The sequence below is a fragment of the Microchirus variegatus genome (genome assembly GCF_963457635.1).
Source record: "Microchirus variegatus genome assembly, chromosome: 2".
NCBI lineage: Eukaryota > Metazoa > Chordata > Actinopteri > Pleuronectiformes > Soleidae > Microchirus > Microchirus variegatus.
The window spans coordinates 24,257,591-24,275,470 of NC_139803.1; the positions used below are offsets into that span (position 1 = coordinate 24,257,591).

The window sequence follows — 17,880 nt, forward strand, 5'->3', positions numbered from 1 at the left end:
AAGGGGGAAGGCGAGGGAGGGAGAAGGAAGCAGTTTGACATGGTACTGGACAAAAAGGAAGAAGAAGCGGAGGAGAAGAAGAACGTAGGGTTTGAAGGAGGAAAGGAAGATTTCCTTACTCTGCAGTTGTTGCCATGGCAACCCACCCGACAATACATACAGCCTATGCCACAGTGGCATGAAGGGATCGGATGAATCAACCCCCCGATTCTGCTTTCCACAAAAAACACACACACACACTCTCTATGTCAAAACCATACTGGCCTTTCCCCCCTCTTTTGTTTCCAGCTGGGCCACTCTCGCTCTTTTCACTTGAACGAGAGAAAAAGTACTCGGTCAGTCGGTTTAAATTGAAACCAGATGAAGTTTGTTAAATCAAAATAAAAGTTTGGTCGGCTAAGAGCTGAACATCGAGCTTCACAGAGCACCGTTTTTGTGGCCCCCCCCCCAACAGTAATTGTGACAATTGGAGTTTTCTGCGAACAATTTAGCTCGTATTTAATAATAAAAAAAAAAAGTTTTAATTTTGGCATTACTCCTCGTCTCCAGTGATTTTCTGTGCCTCCACATATCTTACAAATCTCTACAATCAGCATTACTGACTGTTTTTGAGAAACTATTGTTGTTGAAGCACGGTGCGGCTCATTCTGAGGTTTTCCAGTGGCGAACGAGCTAGCATTCTTTGGAACTAAAGTCTGCCATAAATAATGGATGTGATTCAGTGTGTTTATTAACTGGCTGTTTTTCATGGTAGATTTCTCCACTTTAATTGGATCTTTACATGGTTTCTCCCTTTGCAAATTTGATGTTTGGAGGGAGCAATCGCAGGCGACACCTCGATGCCCTCGGGCGATGTGTGCGTTCATGTAAATAAAAAACATGACTAAGAAGTGGCGTGAGGAAGGATGGAGTGAAAAGGTCTTCAAATGGACTCAGGTTTGTCTACTGGCAATGAAAACATACAATTACAGTTAAACAATGTTGCACTGCAGGGTTAGGCAATAGTACTGTATACCGTATAAGCACAGGATTATGTCTAACTCTGCCTCCATAGGTGGTATTTAATCAGTTTCCTTCTGACATTTTACATCACAGACAAACAAACAGCAAACAGAGCCATAAGTGAGTCTTCTCCACAGCTTTGGCTCCTGCTTCTTTTCCGACAACATTACTGCAGGTTAATTAAACGTCGTCTCGAATTTTTAGTGCACGGGCAGAACGCATTTAGGCATATAATTCAGGAATAATTGGACTTTGGAATTAATTATCAAAAACTAAAGTGTTTACATGACACTCTGAAAATCAAACTATCGTTTTAGTCAGACTAAAATCTGACTTTCAACATGCATGTAAACACACTGGCTGTTTCATCCAAGGCCTTAATGGTCTTGCTGTGGATCATCCCGAGTTTCTCATTAATCGGAGATTACAGCAGAGCGCAGGCAGGAAAGTCTCTGGTGAATCATTTACATTCACACATGTACAATTAATCCTTTTCAAAATGAAATTTGAACCGACGCAATCTGCAACTGCTGCAATTCAATTGTTCCATGTTCTTTTCCAATTGAAAATGAGAAATTATAAATGTTAAAAAACAATTCTCATCCTTGCATTAGATCAATGGTTCTCAAACTTTTTATATCAAGGTATAGGTACTGAGAAAATACTGAGCTCTCGAGGTAACACAGTCAGACTTTTTAAAGGAGGCAGTTTTATTCCCAATAAGATAATTTGCTCTCTCATCATTCCCCTCTTCCTCACATAAAGTATACTTCACACACTGGTATAGGCAAATTAGATGGTAGAATGTTCATGTTCACTGTTGCTGTTGTTTGTTTCCCTTTACTGTGGCAGCCTACATTTATATTTGTCACGATACAGTTTTGTAAATATTCCGAAAGTGATAGAGATTTCTGTTCTGATGGATGCGGGGTTTATGACCTATACTGCAGGAAACAAATTGAGCATCCTGAGATGGATTAGATAACTCCATGTTTCCTGAAGAGGTTATGTGTGTCTGAATTTGGCCTTAAACAATCCAATGAGCACAAAAGGAGATTTGTTTGTAATATTGTTTCACAACAGAAAACACAAAAGAACCAGACAAGGTATGTACAGTTGGAAAAATTTAGACTATATTCAAGCACTAAATCTCAGACAATTTTTTTTCTCTTCGCAAATTTAAATTAGCCGTAGCGTGCCAAAGTCATGGTCTGGTGTATCGTTGTATCGTTTCCTGTCAGCACAAATTGTTCCTTTAAAAAATGCACTGATTGTATACTTAATGCTTAGACTGAAGTGTGAAAATGTGTCATGAGCAAGGTTTCATGTGCATATAAATTCAGTCATGCAGAAATTAGAAACCGTTTGTGATGCTGATCCGAGTCATCCATAACTGGTCAACAAATGACAGAGCCAAGAAGAGTCAGGTTTTCTTTTTGCCCTTTTCGCCCCCGAGGCAGAGAGTGCAGTGCAGCAAGGTGAGCACACAGCAAGAGCAAAGCATGTCAGAACTTTTCAAACAAGATCGCTTCAGGATTTTTTTGTTGTTGTTGCCACAAAGTCAAAAGGATTCACGTGTGCTCCGAGCCTGCACTTGATTTAATCAATTTGTGAAACAGGCTACACAGGGACAATGAGCACAGCTTGTCACAAGACCTAACTAATTGCATGTCAAGCTCACCACCAGGCAATCTCGACCAAAGTCTGCAAATAATCTAGACCTGCTATCTGCGGCAGAAAACAAACTATTCCCCCGAAAATAACATCAAGGAAGAGCTTTGCATGGACGCAACTTCCTTTTGAGGGAGGGAGAGAGGGCGCGGTGACTGATAAGATGGAAGAGGCATTTCATTCCCAACCGGGGAAAGCAAGACGGAGAGGAACAGACTGATTCAGAGAATTGGGAAACTGCTCATGCCATAAATGAAGATAGCAGACAGACAGACTTGTGTTACAAGTGGAATTCAGTGTTTTTATTAAGGGGAATCTTGTTTGTCACCACAAATATGCCAGACACTTTATCATATTAACAAGGATCTGATGAGGTCAGCATGCTTATGTGGTGGTAGGGGACCAGACATTATAAACAATATGAACTATCTAAATTATGTTCAGAAATCAAAGGCAGTGTTTTATCAGGCTAAATGCAATGGTGTTGGTGAAACCAAATCAAGACATTTAAGACATATAGAACAATTGTTGCTCTAGATTATGCAAAAAAGACCCGTTCTTCCCAAGTTTCAGTGAAAAAACAAAACAAAGTTCTTTGCATTTACTCCAGAAATTGTTGCAAATTTGGGTCTGGAAATTGATGCTGTTGACATATGAAGCTCACAGTAGGAGACTGATGACTGGGTTGAGCATGCAGGAGTCGGGACACTCACTCGCTGTTCACTCTGAGATTGTTCAACTGAATTCTCACATGGGTTCACTTTCTGGAAATCTGACTAGGGTACAGATGGGAAAAAGTTCCATAACACAGAGTGAAATTTGCATTCTTACGTACATCTACTCAGGGTTACACTTCTTCTTCTGGACATTTTTCAAGAAATAACTGAAAGCAGCTGATGTCTGATTAAACGGACAAAGCAGCACTGTTTATAACCAGACTGAGTATGAAAGACTGAATGTTTTTTTGTTTTTTTTATTAAAAAACCAACAACACACACAACAAAGATAAAGAGTGAATGGTGCATGGAGAGGCTGAGGGAATCAATATGCTGTGCACAGGTCCTCCACAGCTTTTTCATAAATCTATCTATGGTAAACAAAGTAAAAGAAAACTTCATGTTCAAAAAAAATCGGTTCCTTAATAAACAGCAGTGGGCCAGAGACATCAGCGGAGAAGGCAGCCTTCCAATATCACACTGCTCAAAGACCATGATCACCGTGTCCTTAATCCGTCTATAAAGGTGCACACATGTGCCTGGAACTATGAAGATTTAATTTGGATCATCACCCAGGGTGGATATTAACACCAGGTGTGAGTCACTTGTATAATTTCAAATGAAGAGATTTTACAAAAATACCTCCAGATAATTTTGACAGGTATACATTCCAATCTGAAACTCATTGTGTGTGTGTGTGGATACTTATATTTATTACCTCTTTAGGACCTTTCTTGGCATAAACACAGACCTTGTCAGAACTCTACTTATGGGTAGGTTAAGGTTGGGGTTCGGCAATAACTAGTCATGGTTTATGTTCGGATTAATGTTTTGTTTGCTGTCCAAATGAATGGCATTTGTCCTAAGAAGAATAGCTGTGATTGAATTAAGTTGAAGTTTAATGTATTTATAAAGTTGTTTTCCTCTTTAACGACAGATAAGAATCCAGACATTATAATGATGTTGGGTGGACTGGACACACGTCTGGCCACAGGTCATGAGCCCAGTAAGGAGTCCAGTTTTAGGGGCTGAGGTGGCTTTTAAATGTAATCCACTTAGTAAACAAATGAGTTGCTCTCAATGTCTTTGAAGACACGAGTGATTTGCATGCAAACAGAGGCCATCCCCAAAATGCGTTTCATCTCTTAATCCCTATGATCAGCAGTAATCTACTGCCTCTTCCCCAACTCGAACCAGTAAACCACAGCAGATGGGTACGGCTCGGCTCCTGACTGGATTAATATGGCATGATGATTTCCTCAGTGCTGTCGGTGTGTGGGTTCACCACTTGCTGCTGATAAAACAGGGTGTGCTAGTGTGTTTACCTCATTCCCCTTCTTTTTGTTGCCCTACTTCTCACAGCATCAGAAACGAGGCCCTTTAAACAATATCAGATTTTCTCTTTCCCAACTTAACTTATCTCTGTTTGAACTTGTTCAACTCACTGCATCTGACTCACTCACCACAAATGTGAAGCATAGAAAGCAATGCATAAAAACATGACATTAACTGCCTTTGTTGTGTTTCATATTGGAATGCCACTGGTGGGTTGGTTACAGGGCACGGCAGAATCCCACCAAAATAGAATAACTAAAGACAGAGAAACTAGAACTAGTGGTCAAGCAAGACCCCTCCCATCTCCATTTATTATCGAACAGAAGGGGCTGCGCTCAGATGAACCTGGAGGGCTTTAGGTGGTTAAACCACATAAGATGCACCACACCCTGCTACTGCTCTCCTTGTCTTCTATAAAAAAACACCAGAAATGGACTTTCCAACCTGAAATCTGACACCTATAATTACCACTGTGAGCCCCCCCCACCCCCTCCCCCAGTTTTCCAATACACGAAGGCTTATTGTACAATGTTTTGGAAAGACTGAGTGCTTGGGTGCATTGGTTTGGACGATGATAAGAAAAATATATCTAAGATATTCAGTTTCCTGGGAGTGAGCAAGACAATATACGGTACATTTCCAGTGACAAGGAAGTGCCATAATTGTTTACTCCCTTAGTCCTGCTGACCTGTCTGTGGTCTTTTTGGTCATGAAGAGAACATCAGCTAGTGGAATGGAACAGGGGAAATGGTGAAGATAGCTTTGGGTTCGAATCAAAACCATGGCAGTGCTCGCACTGCAACTTCAGATTTTAGGTGTGCGATGACTTGAATACAGGCAAAAACCCTCCTAAAATACTCCACTTAAAGTTGTCTAGCACTATATCATTTGCATTTCAGTGCAACCTTTTCATTTACTGCCTCTGGAAAAGAAACAAATTTGTTCACTTAACCCGAGGCAAAAGCAGAATTATTTACAAAAATATAAAATCTCTGTGTGCTGTACGCAGGATTATGAAATACATTTAGTAAGATTTCATGTGGAAATGTGAGTGTCAAGCCTCATGACATCACTGGGGGTAACTTGCTTGCCCCAACCATTTGTTGATTCCAAAGCATGGAGTAGATCAGACCTTGGCCTGATTCTCCAGCATCTTGCTCAAACACAAGGCCAAAACGATACCAACCATGCTCAGCTCTGAGCTGTCCTGCAATCCTTTCCAGGCTGTCTTGTCTCATGCATGAATAAAACGTAGTGTCTGAGCTACAGGTGTGGGGTAAAGAGTTGCACATGAGAAAATGATGTCTGTACCCCAGACATGTCTAAACTGTTACTAGGGAGGGAAGTGATAAAAAAAACTTTGGCAGTTCTAGAACCATTCCTTGTTGAGTAACCTCCACACCCTTTGCACTAGAGCCCCTTTCAATGAGGAAGAGAAATGTAATAATAGGTCAGTTGAGGAAGGTAAACAGTGAGTGGGCAATGAATCATTTCCAGAATCTGTGCATCAAATCCATCCTGATTGAGACATCTTTTCATACAAGCAATTGACAGGGGATGACGAAGAACTGTGTGTCTCGAGAGATGTTTCACGAAAGTCGCAGAGTTCATGTGAGAGTGGAGCTGCAGTGCATCTCTGTTCAAAGATGGAGAAGCAGCAGGTATTTTCCATGGTTACAGCTCGGTTAAAACAGCAAATTCAGCAACCACAGCCACATCTGGTCATCTGGATATTGACTGTTGCATATTCATGCAGTGAGCAGCAGCTGGACAGTTAAATAACTTACACTTAAATACTAAGTTTCATTGCGTTAATGCACTGTTTTTTCCAGTTGTGGGTTTAAAAAGTATTTGCAATAAAGCATTTCACAGGAGGAAGAGAAGAAGAAAAGGAATCATAGAGCTGGAGACATTTGGAAAATGTCAGGCTGCCGAGTCTTTGTGTCCTATAATGCTAGCCTAAGGACACATTTCGTGAGCGCTGTCCACCCACACTACAGAACAGGCCATGTGATGTCAGTGTTAAGTGCGTCGTGTGCTTCTGCCGCTAATACTGATCCGCAAAACTTACTATTCTGATTAATTCCCTCTAAACATTACACCCTCATTCATAATAGAAACTTCAAAGATATGATGTAGGTAATTTTAGCGACCGTTTCAATTATCAATCATAGCTACATAGCAACACATTATGCAAAAGTGACAAAGATCATGTTGTCATCATGCGTCATAAAAGGACAAATTGTATTTTACCAAAAAGATATGTGAATAATAAGAACAGTGAATCAGAGCCAGGACATGTCTGCACAAAGTCGGCAGGTAGGGTGAAACCCCAGGCAACCATTTCAAGTTCAAACTAAACTTGCTGTAACATGATCACCTCAGATACACTGCTGTTGAAGACTCGTGGAGGATTTTATTCGATCGGACAGCAGCCTTCGATCTTTTCTCATAGTGAATCATACTTCCAAAAACTGATTGTGAAAAAGGGTCAGCGCTGTTGGCGAGCGCAACAGCGTGCACTTCATTCAAAGACTTAATGCAGTTCACAAGAATAATCCTGGGTCACTACACAAACCCCTTGTAGTATAAGGTCTAATTTAAAATCAGCAAGCAGCCAGATATTGATGCTGGACCACATTTTGCTGTATAGAGCAGTGCTGTGTGTACCATACAGCGCATGAGAATTCAGCTGGCGCTGTTCAAAACATTCCTCTGACAAACCACACAAACTAACCACTGTATGCTGCTCAAAGGCTACAACAGGAGCTACAAAGAGCCCAAAGAAGGAAAAGTAGCAGTGACAGAGAAGACACCGCTGGCGTGACAGATGGAGAAGGCAGGAGTGGAAAAAACAGACAAAATTAAGACTTCCAAGATTTCATCACAATGACTTACAGAGTTGAGAGTTAAAGTTTGCTCCATGTATGGTGCTGTGTGGTTGCGTTTAGTCTTCAGCGCTGCTCCACACGCCTGGTGTGTGTATAAACGAGTCCATCCGCTGGAGCTCCGTGGTGTGTGTGCGAGTCAGTGTTTGCAGCTCAGAGAGACAGATCACAACGGGGGAAGAGAGATTGTGCAGGAGAGCCAGCAATCCTGACAGCTACTGGGAGTTCAAAAGCTCCCTCTCTCTTCTCTGCTGCCGGTTCCTCTCTCTCCCTCCCTACCTCTCTCACCCTCCTCCTTCTCATTGCTGTAAATTCCTCCTCTTTCCCTCTCTGTTTACCTCCCTCCCTGTCTCTGTGTCTTCATGCCTTCTCTTGATTTCTGAAACGCCCACAGGACAGATCTATTACCCACAGGCGCGCAAACAAAAGCTGGCAATGTCTCTACACCTAAAAGGAGAAACTTCACACTCATAGAGCAAAAGAGGTGGCCCAAATTTTTCGAGCAGGCACCCAAAGTATGCCTGAATAAAACAGTGTGCACTGACTAACAGCTCACACTAACAGATGTTTTCACATGCAGCAGCACATCAGAAGACTAGTAAGTGTGAACACAAATGTAGCAGCCTGCTAATGGTGTCATCTCAGTAAAGTAGCAGAGCATCAGTTTGGAGCCAGAAACAAGGAGACTGTGGTGAAGAGGAAATTGGCGCGGTGGGATGTGGGGGCATTTTCAGCTGGGCTCTCCCTCCCTGGTATTAAGGCAGGTTACTACAAGGCACCGCATTTTATAACATGCCCACACATAAGGATCTGACAACAGAAGCTCAGCATACATCAAAATACTTCATTAAAAGATACAGGGAAAACAAATCACCATAAACACAGAACCATGAGGCAGTTTCGCTCTCCGCTCAACCAGACAAAGCACAGCAAAGATGTGACCAAAAGCACAATGTTATATGCTTGTCCACTTAGTGCGTGGGATGAAAAGCTACGTGTCAGAGTCTTTGTAATGTGAAGAAAAATAACAAGCATTTGCTCATTCCTGCGCTGGCCACTGTGACGCACACTGCCAAACATGGAAAAAGCAACATGGCCACACGCGTCCAAATTGTCCTGGGCTCGTCCGCAACATGCAATGAGGCCACATACAGAGCTTATCCACAAGGTTCTGCCCTAAGAACTGATGGTGAACTCTAAAATAGTCTCACGGAGTCCTTGTGAGACCAGATGCGTGCAACAACTGAGAGCTTATCACATTTTTTTTTTGCCATGAGAACCGTCCTTCACAACATCCTTCACAGCAAAACACATGTTAGAAAGTGCTGCAGAAAACACTCACATCTGTTGTAAGCTGCTATACTATCACAGAATGTGTATAAACGCAAGAGTCATGTCAGGTCAACTATTTTCTTTCAGTGGAGTAAAGTCTTCAAAAGGGAAGACAGTTTCTCATCTGGATCTCCCCCTCTGGTGTGTATGAGGTCTTCATAGTTTGTGGTATTACTGATGATTCTAACAAGAACTCCATTGGTTCTCCACATCGACTGCTTACCATTAAACCTCATATACCATATGTAAGTCTTTGGTTTGTCGTGGGCGTTATTTGACCATGAACGCAGGGTGAAGCTGTTGAAATCAGAACCCCAGGGTTATTGCTCGATGAGGATCTAGTTGCCTCCGACGGCCATGAAACATTCCCTATGGTGTTACGAGTCAGAATGTATATACCTGCCATGACAAGTTAAATCTGCTTCTCCATTAGATACAGTCTGAAAAGCTGAACTGAATGCACCATGAGAACATTTTCTTATATGGTAGGCAACCTAAAAACCTTAGTTCCTCTGGGAGCAGAACATAATTGTGGGTGTAAAATATTGGACAATTTGCAAAGTTCAGAATACTTTTCCCTTCTCCTGAGCCAATATGACTGCAAGCAAAACAAACTAAAAGCGAGGGTATAAAGCAGAGAAAATACACTTGAATCTGTTCAGACCAGTTGTCTTAAAGTGGCAATGATGCAACTACACCAGTGGGAGGCAGCAACCCTGCCTAGTCATTCAAAAGATTTGCTCCACCACCTGCAAGACTTTGAAAATGAAAGCACACTTTCAACAGAGATCCCACTACAGTGTCATTGAGAATATCCCCATTATGTTGGCATGGCTTGTTTGTACTGAACCAAACAGAGCCAGCATGCGTTATCCGACTGCGTAACCACGGAGGCGACTCGAGCCTTCATACTTCTGCGTCGTGGTGACGGATACGCGCTGCAATTTCCCGCCCGATCAGTAGGGGTTGCTGCGCAAGGTTGTTGTGCTTCTGGCTACAGTGAGCAATGGCGGCGAGAGAGAAAGACTGTTATTGTTGAAACAGTGGCCTTTTCTCACTTTTCTGTGTCACGGAACGCAGTTTTAAGATAGTTTGAGGCGAGAAATTGGCCATTTAGAGTCTAAACATGTGCTGTGTGTGTTAAGATATGACGTATTTATAGTTTGGCAGCAACGTTGTCAGCGGTGATCAGCTCCGCCTCTGTTGACGCTCGGTGATCACTGTGACCCGGCACAGAGCAGCGTTATCTCGGCCTGTCCTGAGGACCAATCGCAGCTCTGGCCGTCTCCGTTGTCCCTGACGGAGTGACGGACACTTAAAAAATATTTTGTGCAGTCGGAGACGACGCAGAGGCTCTTTGACAGGCTCAGCGTCGACGCAGAGTCTCTGCGTAACCTACGCAGAGCACTTTACGCAGGAGTATAAATTGGGCTTAACACAAGAGCTCTGGTAGCTCTCCCACCATGCTGGGTCTTCCCTTCACACATAATGAAAAAAAAAGAAACAACAATCAGCAACAGCACACAGAGTGGCAAGACAAAACGACATCAGAACATGTCAACCTAGGACAAGAAATAGGAGAGGAGGAGGAGTTGGGGAAACGACCAGAACCTCAAATCATATAGTGCTATAAGTTTCACATCCTATTGAAAAACCTAACAGACACCTCAGTAGGGGTTCAACTGAATACATGTAAATGTATCCCTGCTAGTGTTATGATTATTAATATCCTTATTGCTGGCATCCAGGAGTATCTTATGTAATCAAATGGTTACCAGGGAGGAATAGACACACAACGCAGGAAAATGATCAGCTCTGATGATTAAAGTTTACTCATAGCTCAACAACTCTACCAAGTCTTGGCTAATGTAACACAGACTATCATTATCTAGACTCCCACATTCTATTTTACATTAGACATAAATGCCAAGCCAAACTCAGCCTACCTCGCCTGTTAAAAGTCAACCTATATGCATCGACTCCAACTGGTCTGAGCTTGATTGTATAAAGAAATGCCAAATATGCTACTGCGAAAGGTCAATGTTTATGACACGACTGACACTTTCAACATAGATAGACAAACTCAGACATAGACAAGCCTGAGTTTGTCTCTGCCTGTTGGTGTAACAACAGGTTTCAGATACACAAGAGCAGAGGTGTGAAGTCCAGGTTGTACCTGTGACAAAACATTGTGCAAAAAATCAAACACAAAGCGTAAAAAAGGAGAGCTTAACACAATACTACACATGTGAAAGAATCTGGCTCTCCAACCAGCCATTGCTATTTTGTAGCATGAAAAAGTCCCACTCAAAAAGTTTAAAATGAAGCCTTAACTCGGAGTAGGAACAACATTTATAATGAAAGCATCGTTTGTTAGAGAATAAATGATCTCTGGATCATGCAAACTTTTTTTTGTTTGCCTTTTGTTTGAGATTGTCTGGGTCAGATGTGCTGGAACAGCTGGGAAATTTCTGGAACATTAAGGCTAAGTCCACACAACCATTCACTCTCCCATTCACACCTACGGTCAATTAACAGTGTTCAATAAACCTCCATTAACCACAATTCCACCATGTGGCCTAACTGTGTTATTGTCAAACAAAGATTATATGTGTCCAGGCAATTGTTTCTGATATTATCTCAATACTAGCATACCTGGAAACATATCACATGATCTTTCAGGTACATTGGGCAGACATGTGCAAGTGTAAAGAAGAAACCGATTTCCTCCTTCACAGTTATTTGCTTAGTTTTAGAAAGTACTACCGACAAGATACAACAATAGTGAAAAATAAGAACAAGCGTTTCTGTTATGAGACTAAAGACGAGGTGAAATTGAAACCAACAGTGAAGTGTTAAAGTAGCTCACTGTTCACAGTCACGGCAAAAAGAACCACTCAGGAAGTGACAGCAGAAGTTCAATAAAATATCCACTAAGACATTTGCACTCTCACATCCCTCCAGACAATTTCAGGGAAATGTCTGAACTTCAGTGGATGTCTGAAAGCAGTTATACTTAGCAACTGCAGGGAAGCCATAACCACAGCAAACTAAATATATAGAAATACATCGCCAAACCAACAGAAGCACCTGCTAAAGGGATATTCCCACATCTGCCAACATGGAACACACAAAATACAAAAAAACATAATTCACTTCTCGTCTTAGAGCCTGGAACTGCATAATAGGGCTGTGCATTGACAAGAACCTGGCAATAAGATACTTATATCAATACAGGGGTGGCAATAAAATATAAAGGGACATAGTGTGATACTTGTTTAAGGCGATACACTGTATTGCGATACTCGATATGGTCGAGAGCCTGCTTCTAACTAGTGGTCAGAGAATTAAACACAATACTAAACCACTGCCAGAAAACACTTCAAATAATCAATAAACAGGGTTCCCACACCTTGGTTGACACCAAATTCAAGGACTTTTCAAGGATTTCCAGGACTAGCTCCCTCATACTCATGGACTAAATGTGTTGACAACGCTTAAGATGGGAGGGAAACGTGTAAGAGCCACTTTGTCCATGGCATCTTCTTTTATTGATTTGCAGCACACTCTGCAAATGGCTAAGTGATTGTTCTTAGGATCTTGGGATCTTGGTCAAAGCCAGTCTTTGTCATTTTTTCTTTGGTACTTGTGTACTTGGTATGATTTGAATATACAGCAAAGATGAGTAGGAGGAGCATTGAGTATGTGAAGCATTTATCATATAAGGGGTCTTGGTAACTACAGTGAACCTAAATCTTGCTGTGCAAGACAAAAGTATGCAGCTGTTTTATGGCCACCTTTAATCCTGTGGCAGCACATTCATGGAAGACCTGTTCAGAACCTGGTGCTTTTAAACAATGGAACTGTGCAGTGGGTGTGTGTGTGTTGAGACAATCCTGAGGAGGAGATCTGTGGTGGGTCGCTTTTTTCTGTATGTGTGGTCCACAGATGTGTCTGTGTGTGTGTGACTATTACATGTGTATATATAATACAGTATGTCGGTGTTTGGTTTGTTTTTGTCTCTTTGCGCGAGTTCAGAGCAATTACTAGATGAGGGAGCGGTAAGTGCGTGTTTTCATGAATTTCTATTCAGGGTGCATGAGCAATGCTTGCATGCAGAGATGACTGACGAAAGAGCGCTCCACAGCAGCATTAATATAAGAGAATGTGAGCACGATATTCAGCGGCGCAGCAGCGCTCATTAGCGAGACCAAACAAACAGGACCATGCCTCCAGCCCGTGCACAAAGACCACTTTGTGAGTCACCCTTTGCACTAGTGCAGCAGCGAATGCAGAGTTCAAGGCAACGGAAATGAGTGGTTTAAAAAAAAGAGCCAAAAGTGGAGCAGAATCGTCCATAATGCTCCACCTGAATGTTCACATTAGTGAAGCTGCCCAACCTCTCTGCATACAGGCACACAGCAGAATGGAAAGTAGACTGTCAGACAGTCAACTTTAAAAAAAAAAGTTTTAAATTTTAAATAGAAGACAAGTGGAAAAATTGGTGCATTGTCACTGTCACTGTTGGTCATTTTAAAACAACTGCTGTCAAAGAATGACAATTCAATATCAAGTAGTTTTTTTCCCCACAGACCCTAAAATGCTCAGAAAACCAACAATAGAAGAATGTAGTGAATACCTCGAGGTCGTCCAGTGACCGCGCCAGACTGAGACGCTTGGTAGAGCGCCGTTTTGAGGCACGAACAAAACCCCTTCCCCAAAACCTGGAGCCCTGTCAAAATAAAGGATACACAGGTTTAGAAAAAGACACAAAAACAAACATGTGTAGCATCTACTGTATCAAGTTATTTCAAATCAGTTTAATTTTACTGAACATAATGTTTGAGATAAAATATTTATACATTTGACAGATTTCCATCTGACAAAATGTAACTTGCTTACGTAAGGTTAATCAAAAGAACTCTGTCAAAACTACCAAAGCACAGAGAACCAACAACCACTTGCCAATCACTACATAAATGATAAATGCAGTTTAATCAGCTACCCATTTTCTTCTGATAAGTGATGCCGTGTCCAAAGTTTGAACAGGAGTTTAAGAATCACAGATAATTACACTGCATGATGACATGAGATCTACCCTGCAATTTGCCTGGCTTCCGGTACAAGATTGTCCCCCGCTCTGATGTAATAGCTCAGGGACAAAGGCAAAAATCCAGCTCCAGAAAAATACTTTGCTTAAATAAACAAGATGGCAACTAATTACATTTAAGTGAGGTATATGCCTGAAAACTGGAGATGAGCTGACAACCAATACATAGTGGGGTCATAAGGTTTGCCTTAAATTATGATTTTACTCATTAAATAAAGATATTTGCCTGCAAGACAGCAAAGTGGAATTATTTATTTGACTGGCAAAGGGAACCACTTTCAGATATAATGCTCACATAGCATGGTTTTCCCCAGAGAGGCTCATTTCTAGCACTACGTGGGAAAACAGGGACATCTTGTGGTCAATGAGGAGAGCGACACACAAATGCATTCATACACACACGAGACAGGTTTATGACAAAGACATCATTGAGTTACAACAGGTGCTCTCCAAGTTTAAGTCACATTTAGCAGCACCGGTTGACTGTTGAAATAGTAGTATTGTATCTCATTTGAGGCGACACATAAATCGCCTTCCCAACACCCCCTCAATGTCTGGAAATTCGACTCGCTGTGACAATTTAATACTTCCTGTGTCGCTGTGTTTTAACACAAATGAAGTACAGAAACAGATGCTTTGTCTCAGTATGACTGACCCTACAATGGAACTACTTTATGTGACTCTGCAGAAAGTTTTTTATTTCACACGTGTCTAAGAAATGACCTGTAAGGACACATTCATGTACTATATGTACAATAACAAGACCTATTAATATTTGAAAACTTATCTGAAAAACATACTCACAAATAACGTTTAAATGTCATACATAATCATTTTTAACACATTTTTTAACACCAATTCAAACTTCAACAGTGCTGCTTTATGTTCCTCATGCAATTAATTAAGATCTAGTTCACAGCATCAGAGTCAAACCACCTACAAGGGACTAGGGGAACAACCAGAGAGGCTGCAAGGTAATAACATTGTACACATATTCTGTATTTTTAAGATTCTATAGGTGTCTGAAAACAAAATAACTAAATGAAGCTGTCTTTTGGTAAACATTCCACAACCAGTAAAAACTGGTGATAGCACTTCTGTCTGATTTGAATCACTTGGACCATCAGTGTGGCAATAATAATAATTAGCTTTACTATATGACCAAAGTAAGGGAAGCATTCTGAAATGTGATAAATGTGCCATTTTTGGGTGTTGTACAGCTTCAATGTGTAGATAAAAGATTACTCACATTTTTGGTATTAATATCACTGCGCTGTTTCTCTCTCTGCTCAAGAAACCTTTTGGTCCATTCCTCTCTGGGTGGCATCATCATGACCTCTGCTGACTGGTACCTGTCTGGAGGAATCTGGTGCATGGGGGGAGGCAGGTTACTTGTGCCTGAGCTTAGGTTAACGCAAGAGGAGCAGTTGTTCACTTGAGGGTCAGAATCGTTAGGGACTTTTGGCCACTTTGATTTTGAGAACCACCGTTGGCTACCTCTTAAAGACTCTGCAAATGAGGTTGTTTTTTTACCCAAAGGCAGAGGAGGTGGTGGGGGCTTAAACTGGAACTCAAGCCTTGGTGGGGGACCTCCATAGAAGCTGGTTAATGAATCAGGCCCAGGTAGTGATTCTGAAAGGGAATGTGTACTGGCACTGTTCTCTGGATTACATTTTTGGTTATTCTCAGAAAAGTTAATTGGACTAAGGTCTTCAGTCAGAGGATAATCCCATGGACAGCTGGGGAGGTGGGACCCAGGGTGGGCTTGGATTGCAGAAGGGAAATCCCTATCTGCTCTCTCCTCAGGGGGGGAAGCATTTCCAATTCCACTGTCTCCATTGCTGCTGGCGCTGCCTAGTTTGCCAGTGCTACCATTCTCATTGGCTTGCTGCTGAGCCTCCATGTCCAGTTTTACTCTCAGCCTTTCCACTGCCTCCCCTAAGTCACTGTACAGAACAGTGACAAAGTGAAGGACATCTGGAGGAGTCTGAGGGAACTCCAGGCAACCCATAGCATCTGGATCTGGAGAGCAGACAAAGCCAAACCGTCCAGCAATCCCTTTGTGGTCCTCGTGGTTTCCCAGCTCTGGGTCAATAAAGAACACGTGGCAGGAGGCCCGAAGAGGACCATCCTTGGGTACATGGCCATCTGTTATATGTGCTGTAGTGACCAAGCAAAAGAACCGTGCGTCTTCGGCACACACAGCTCCTAAGACAATGTTCTCAGCAGGGAAAGCTGCCAAAACAGCTCCCATGTCATCACAAAGGCGGATACAGTCAAACATTATTTTCATCATCACCAGAGTATGGGTATCCTGCTCTGTTCCCAACTGTCGTATTTGCTCCCTAATTGCCTTTAAACTGTCCTCTTCTGACTCTGTAGTGTTCAAAATCAGCTCTGTGGAGCTCAGGTAGCCAACCACTACGGACATGTTTAACACACTCCAGTCCGGGCTGGCGTCTTCTGGGTCTGTAAAAACAAAGTCTGTGTCCTCCACTCTGGATGTTTCCTTCTTCAGCTGCTCAGCCAAATCACTCCACTGTTGAGACCAATGTGACATATCAGGCTCTGATACCGGCCTCTGTTTGCTGGTGACTGCATAATTTGAGTTAAAAGAGGAATTGCTTGAATCGTCAGAGATGGTTCGAAGAACAGCTGCCTTTTGGAAAATACCACTTTTATGGCCAAGCCCAAACTTCACATCATTAAGAATGGGGTTCCCCAATATTCTGCCAGCAGAATGCACCACCAACTGCAAGGGTCCTTTGCAGCTGCCAATCAACTGCACAACACTCTCATGCAAAACTGTGGACACGTCATTTCCATTAATTGCCATGATGTGATCCCCTTGTTTTAGTCCCACCAGGTCAGCAGGACTTCCCTCCAGGATGCCGCTCAACAAACATGGCCTCTGTCCAGAAATAGTAAAACCATATCCTGCCCGACCACGGATGACCTCAACGCTCCTGAGCTCACCGTCCACATTTAAATCCAGACGCCTCCTTGCGCCCTCAGGCTGTCCCTGTATCCTCATCTTTTGTTTTACGGTACAGTGTGATCCAGTGTGCGGGAACTGAAACACTTGTACGATGCCAACACTATTGTGTAGGTGTCATCCTGCAGTGGAAATAACAAAAACAGAGATAAGCCAAGCTGAAAAGTTAAAGTTTAACAAACGAACATATGGCTGGGGGAGTGATCACAGTGATAATGAAATAATTAAGCTACTTATCAATCAACCAATCAATCAAGTTTTATTTGTATAGCACTTTACAATAGCCAGACGATACCCAAAGTGCTTTACATAAAATCAATAAAATAATACATAAAAACATAAAAACAATATGTAAAAACAATACATAAAAACAGAAAGTGCTACTAGTGCTGCAGGGTGTTAGAGGCCTTCTAAAAGTGCATAAAGTAGAAAACAGGTAAAATAAGTACACCTAAGAGAAGGACTACCCTAGTCTGAGTTAAAAGCCAATCTAAAAAAGTTTGTTTTCAGCTTCGATTTAAAAAGGTTGAGGTCAGTAGTGGTGCAAATCTCAGAGGGCAGTCTGTTCCACAGCCTGGGAGCTGCTACAGCAAAGGAGCGATCGCCCCACTGTTTAAGCCTGGACCTCGGGACCTCTAACAGGAGCTGGCCAGAAGAACGGAGGGCTCTGCCATGATCGCGAACAGTTAAAATCTCTGACAGGTAGGTGAGAGCCTGGCCGTAAATGGCGTAAAAAACAAACAATAAGAGTTTAAAATCAATTCTAAAACAAACTGGAAGCCAGTGGAGTGACGACAGCACCAGGGTAATGTGTTCACGCCTGGACGTGCC

At 42.1% G+C, this 17,880-nt stretch overlaps 1 protein-coding gene across 1 annotated transcript in view; it reads right to left on the reverse strand.

Moving 5' to 3' along the window:
- The window catches only part of LOC310944998 (regulator of G-protein signaling 12-like), a gene marked incomplete at both ends in the record, with an annotated part of 40,222 nt that extends 23,134 nt beyond the window's left edge, over positions 1-17,088 (reverse strand). The window contains 2 exons of the mRNA XM_083910878.1: positions 13,584-13,676; positions 15,304-17,088. Of these exons, the coding sequence (XP_083767004.1) occupies positions 13,584-13,676; positions 15,304-17,088 (1,878 nt within the window). The remainder of the gene's footprint in view (positions 1-13,583; positions 13,677-15,303) is intronic.
- Positions 17,089-17,880: the final 792 nt, after the last annotated feature.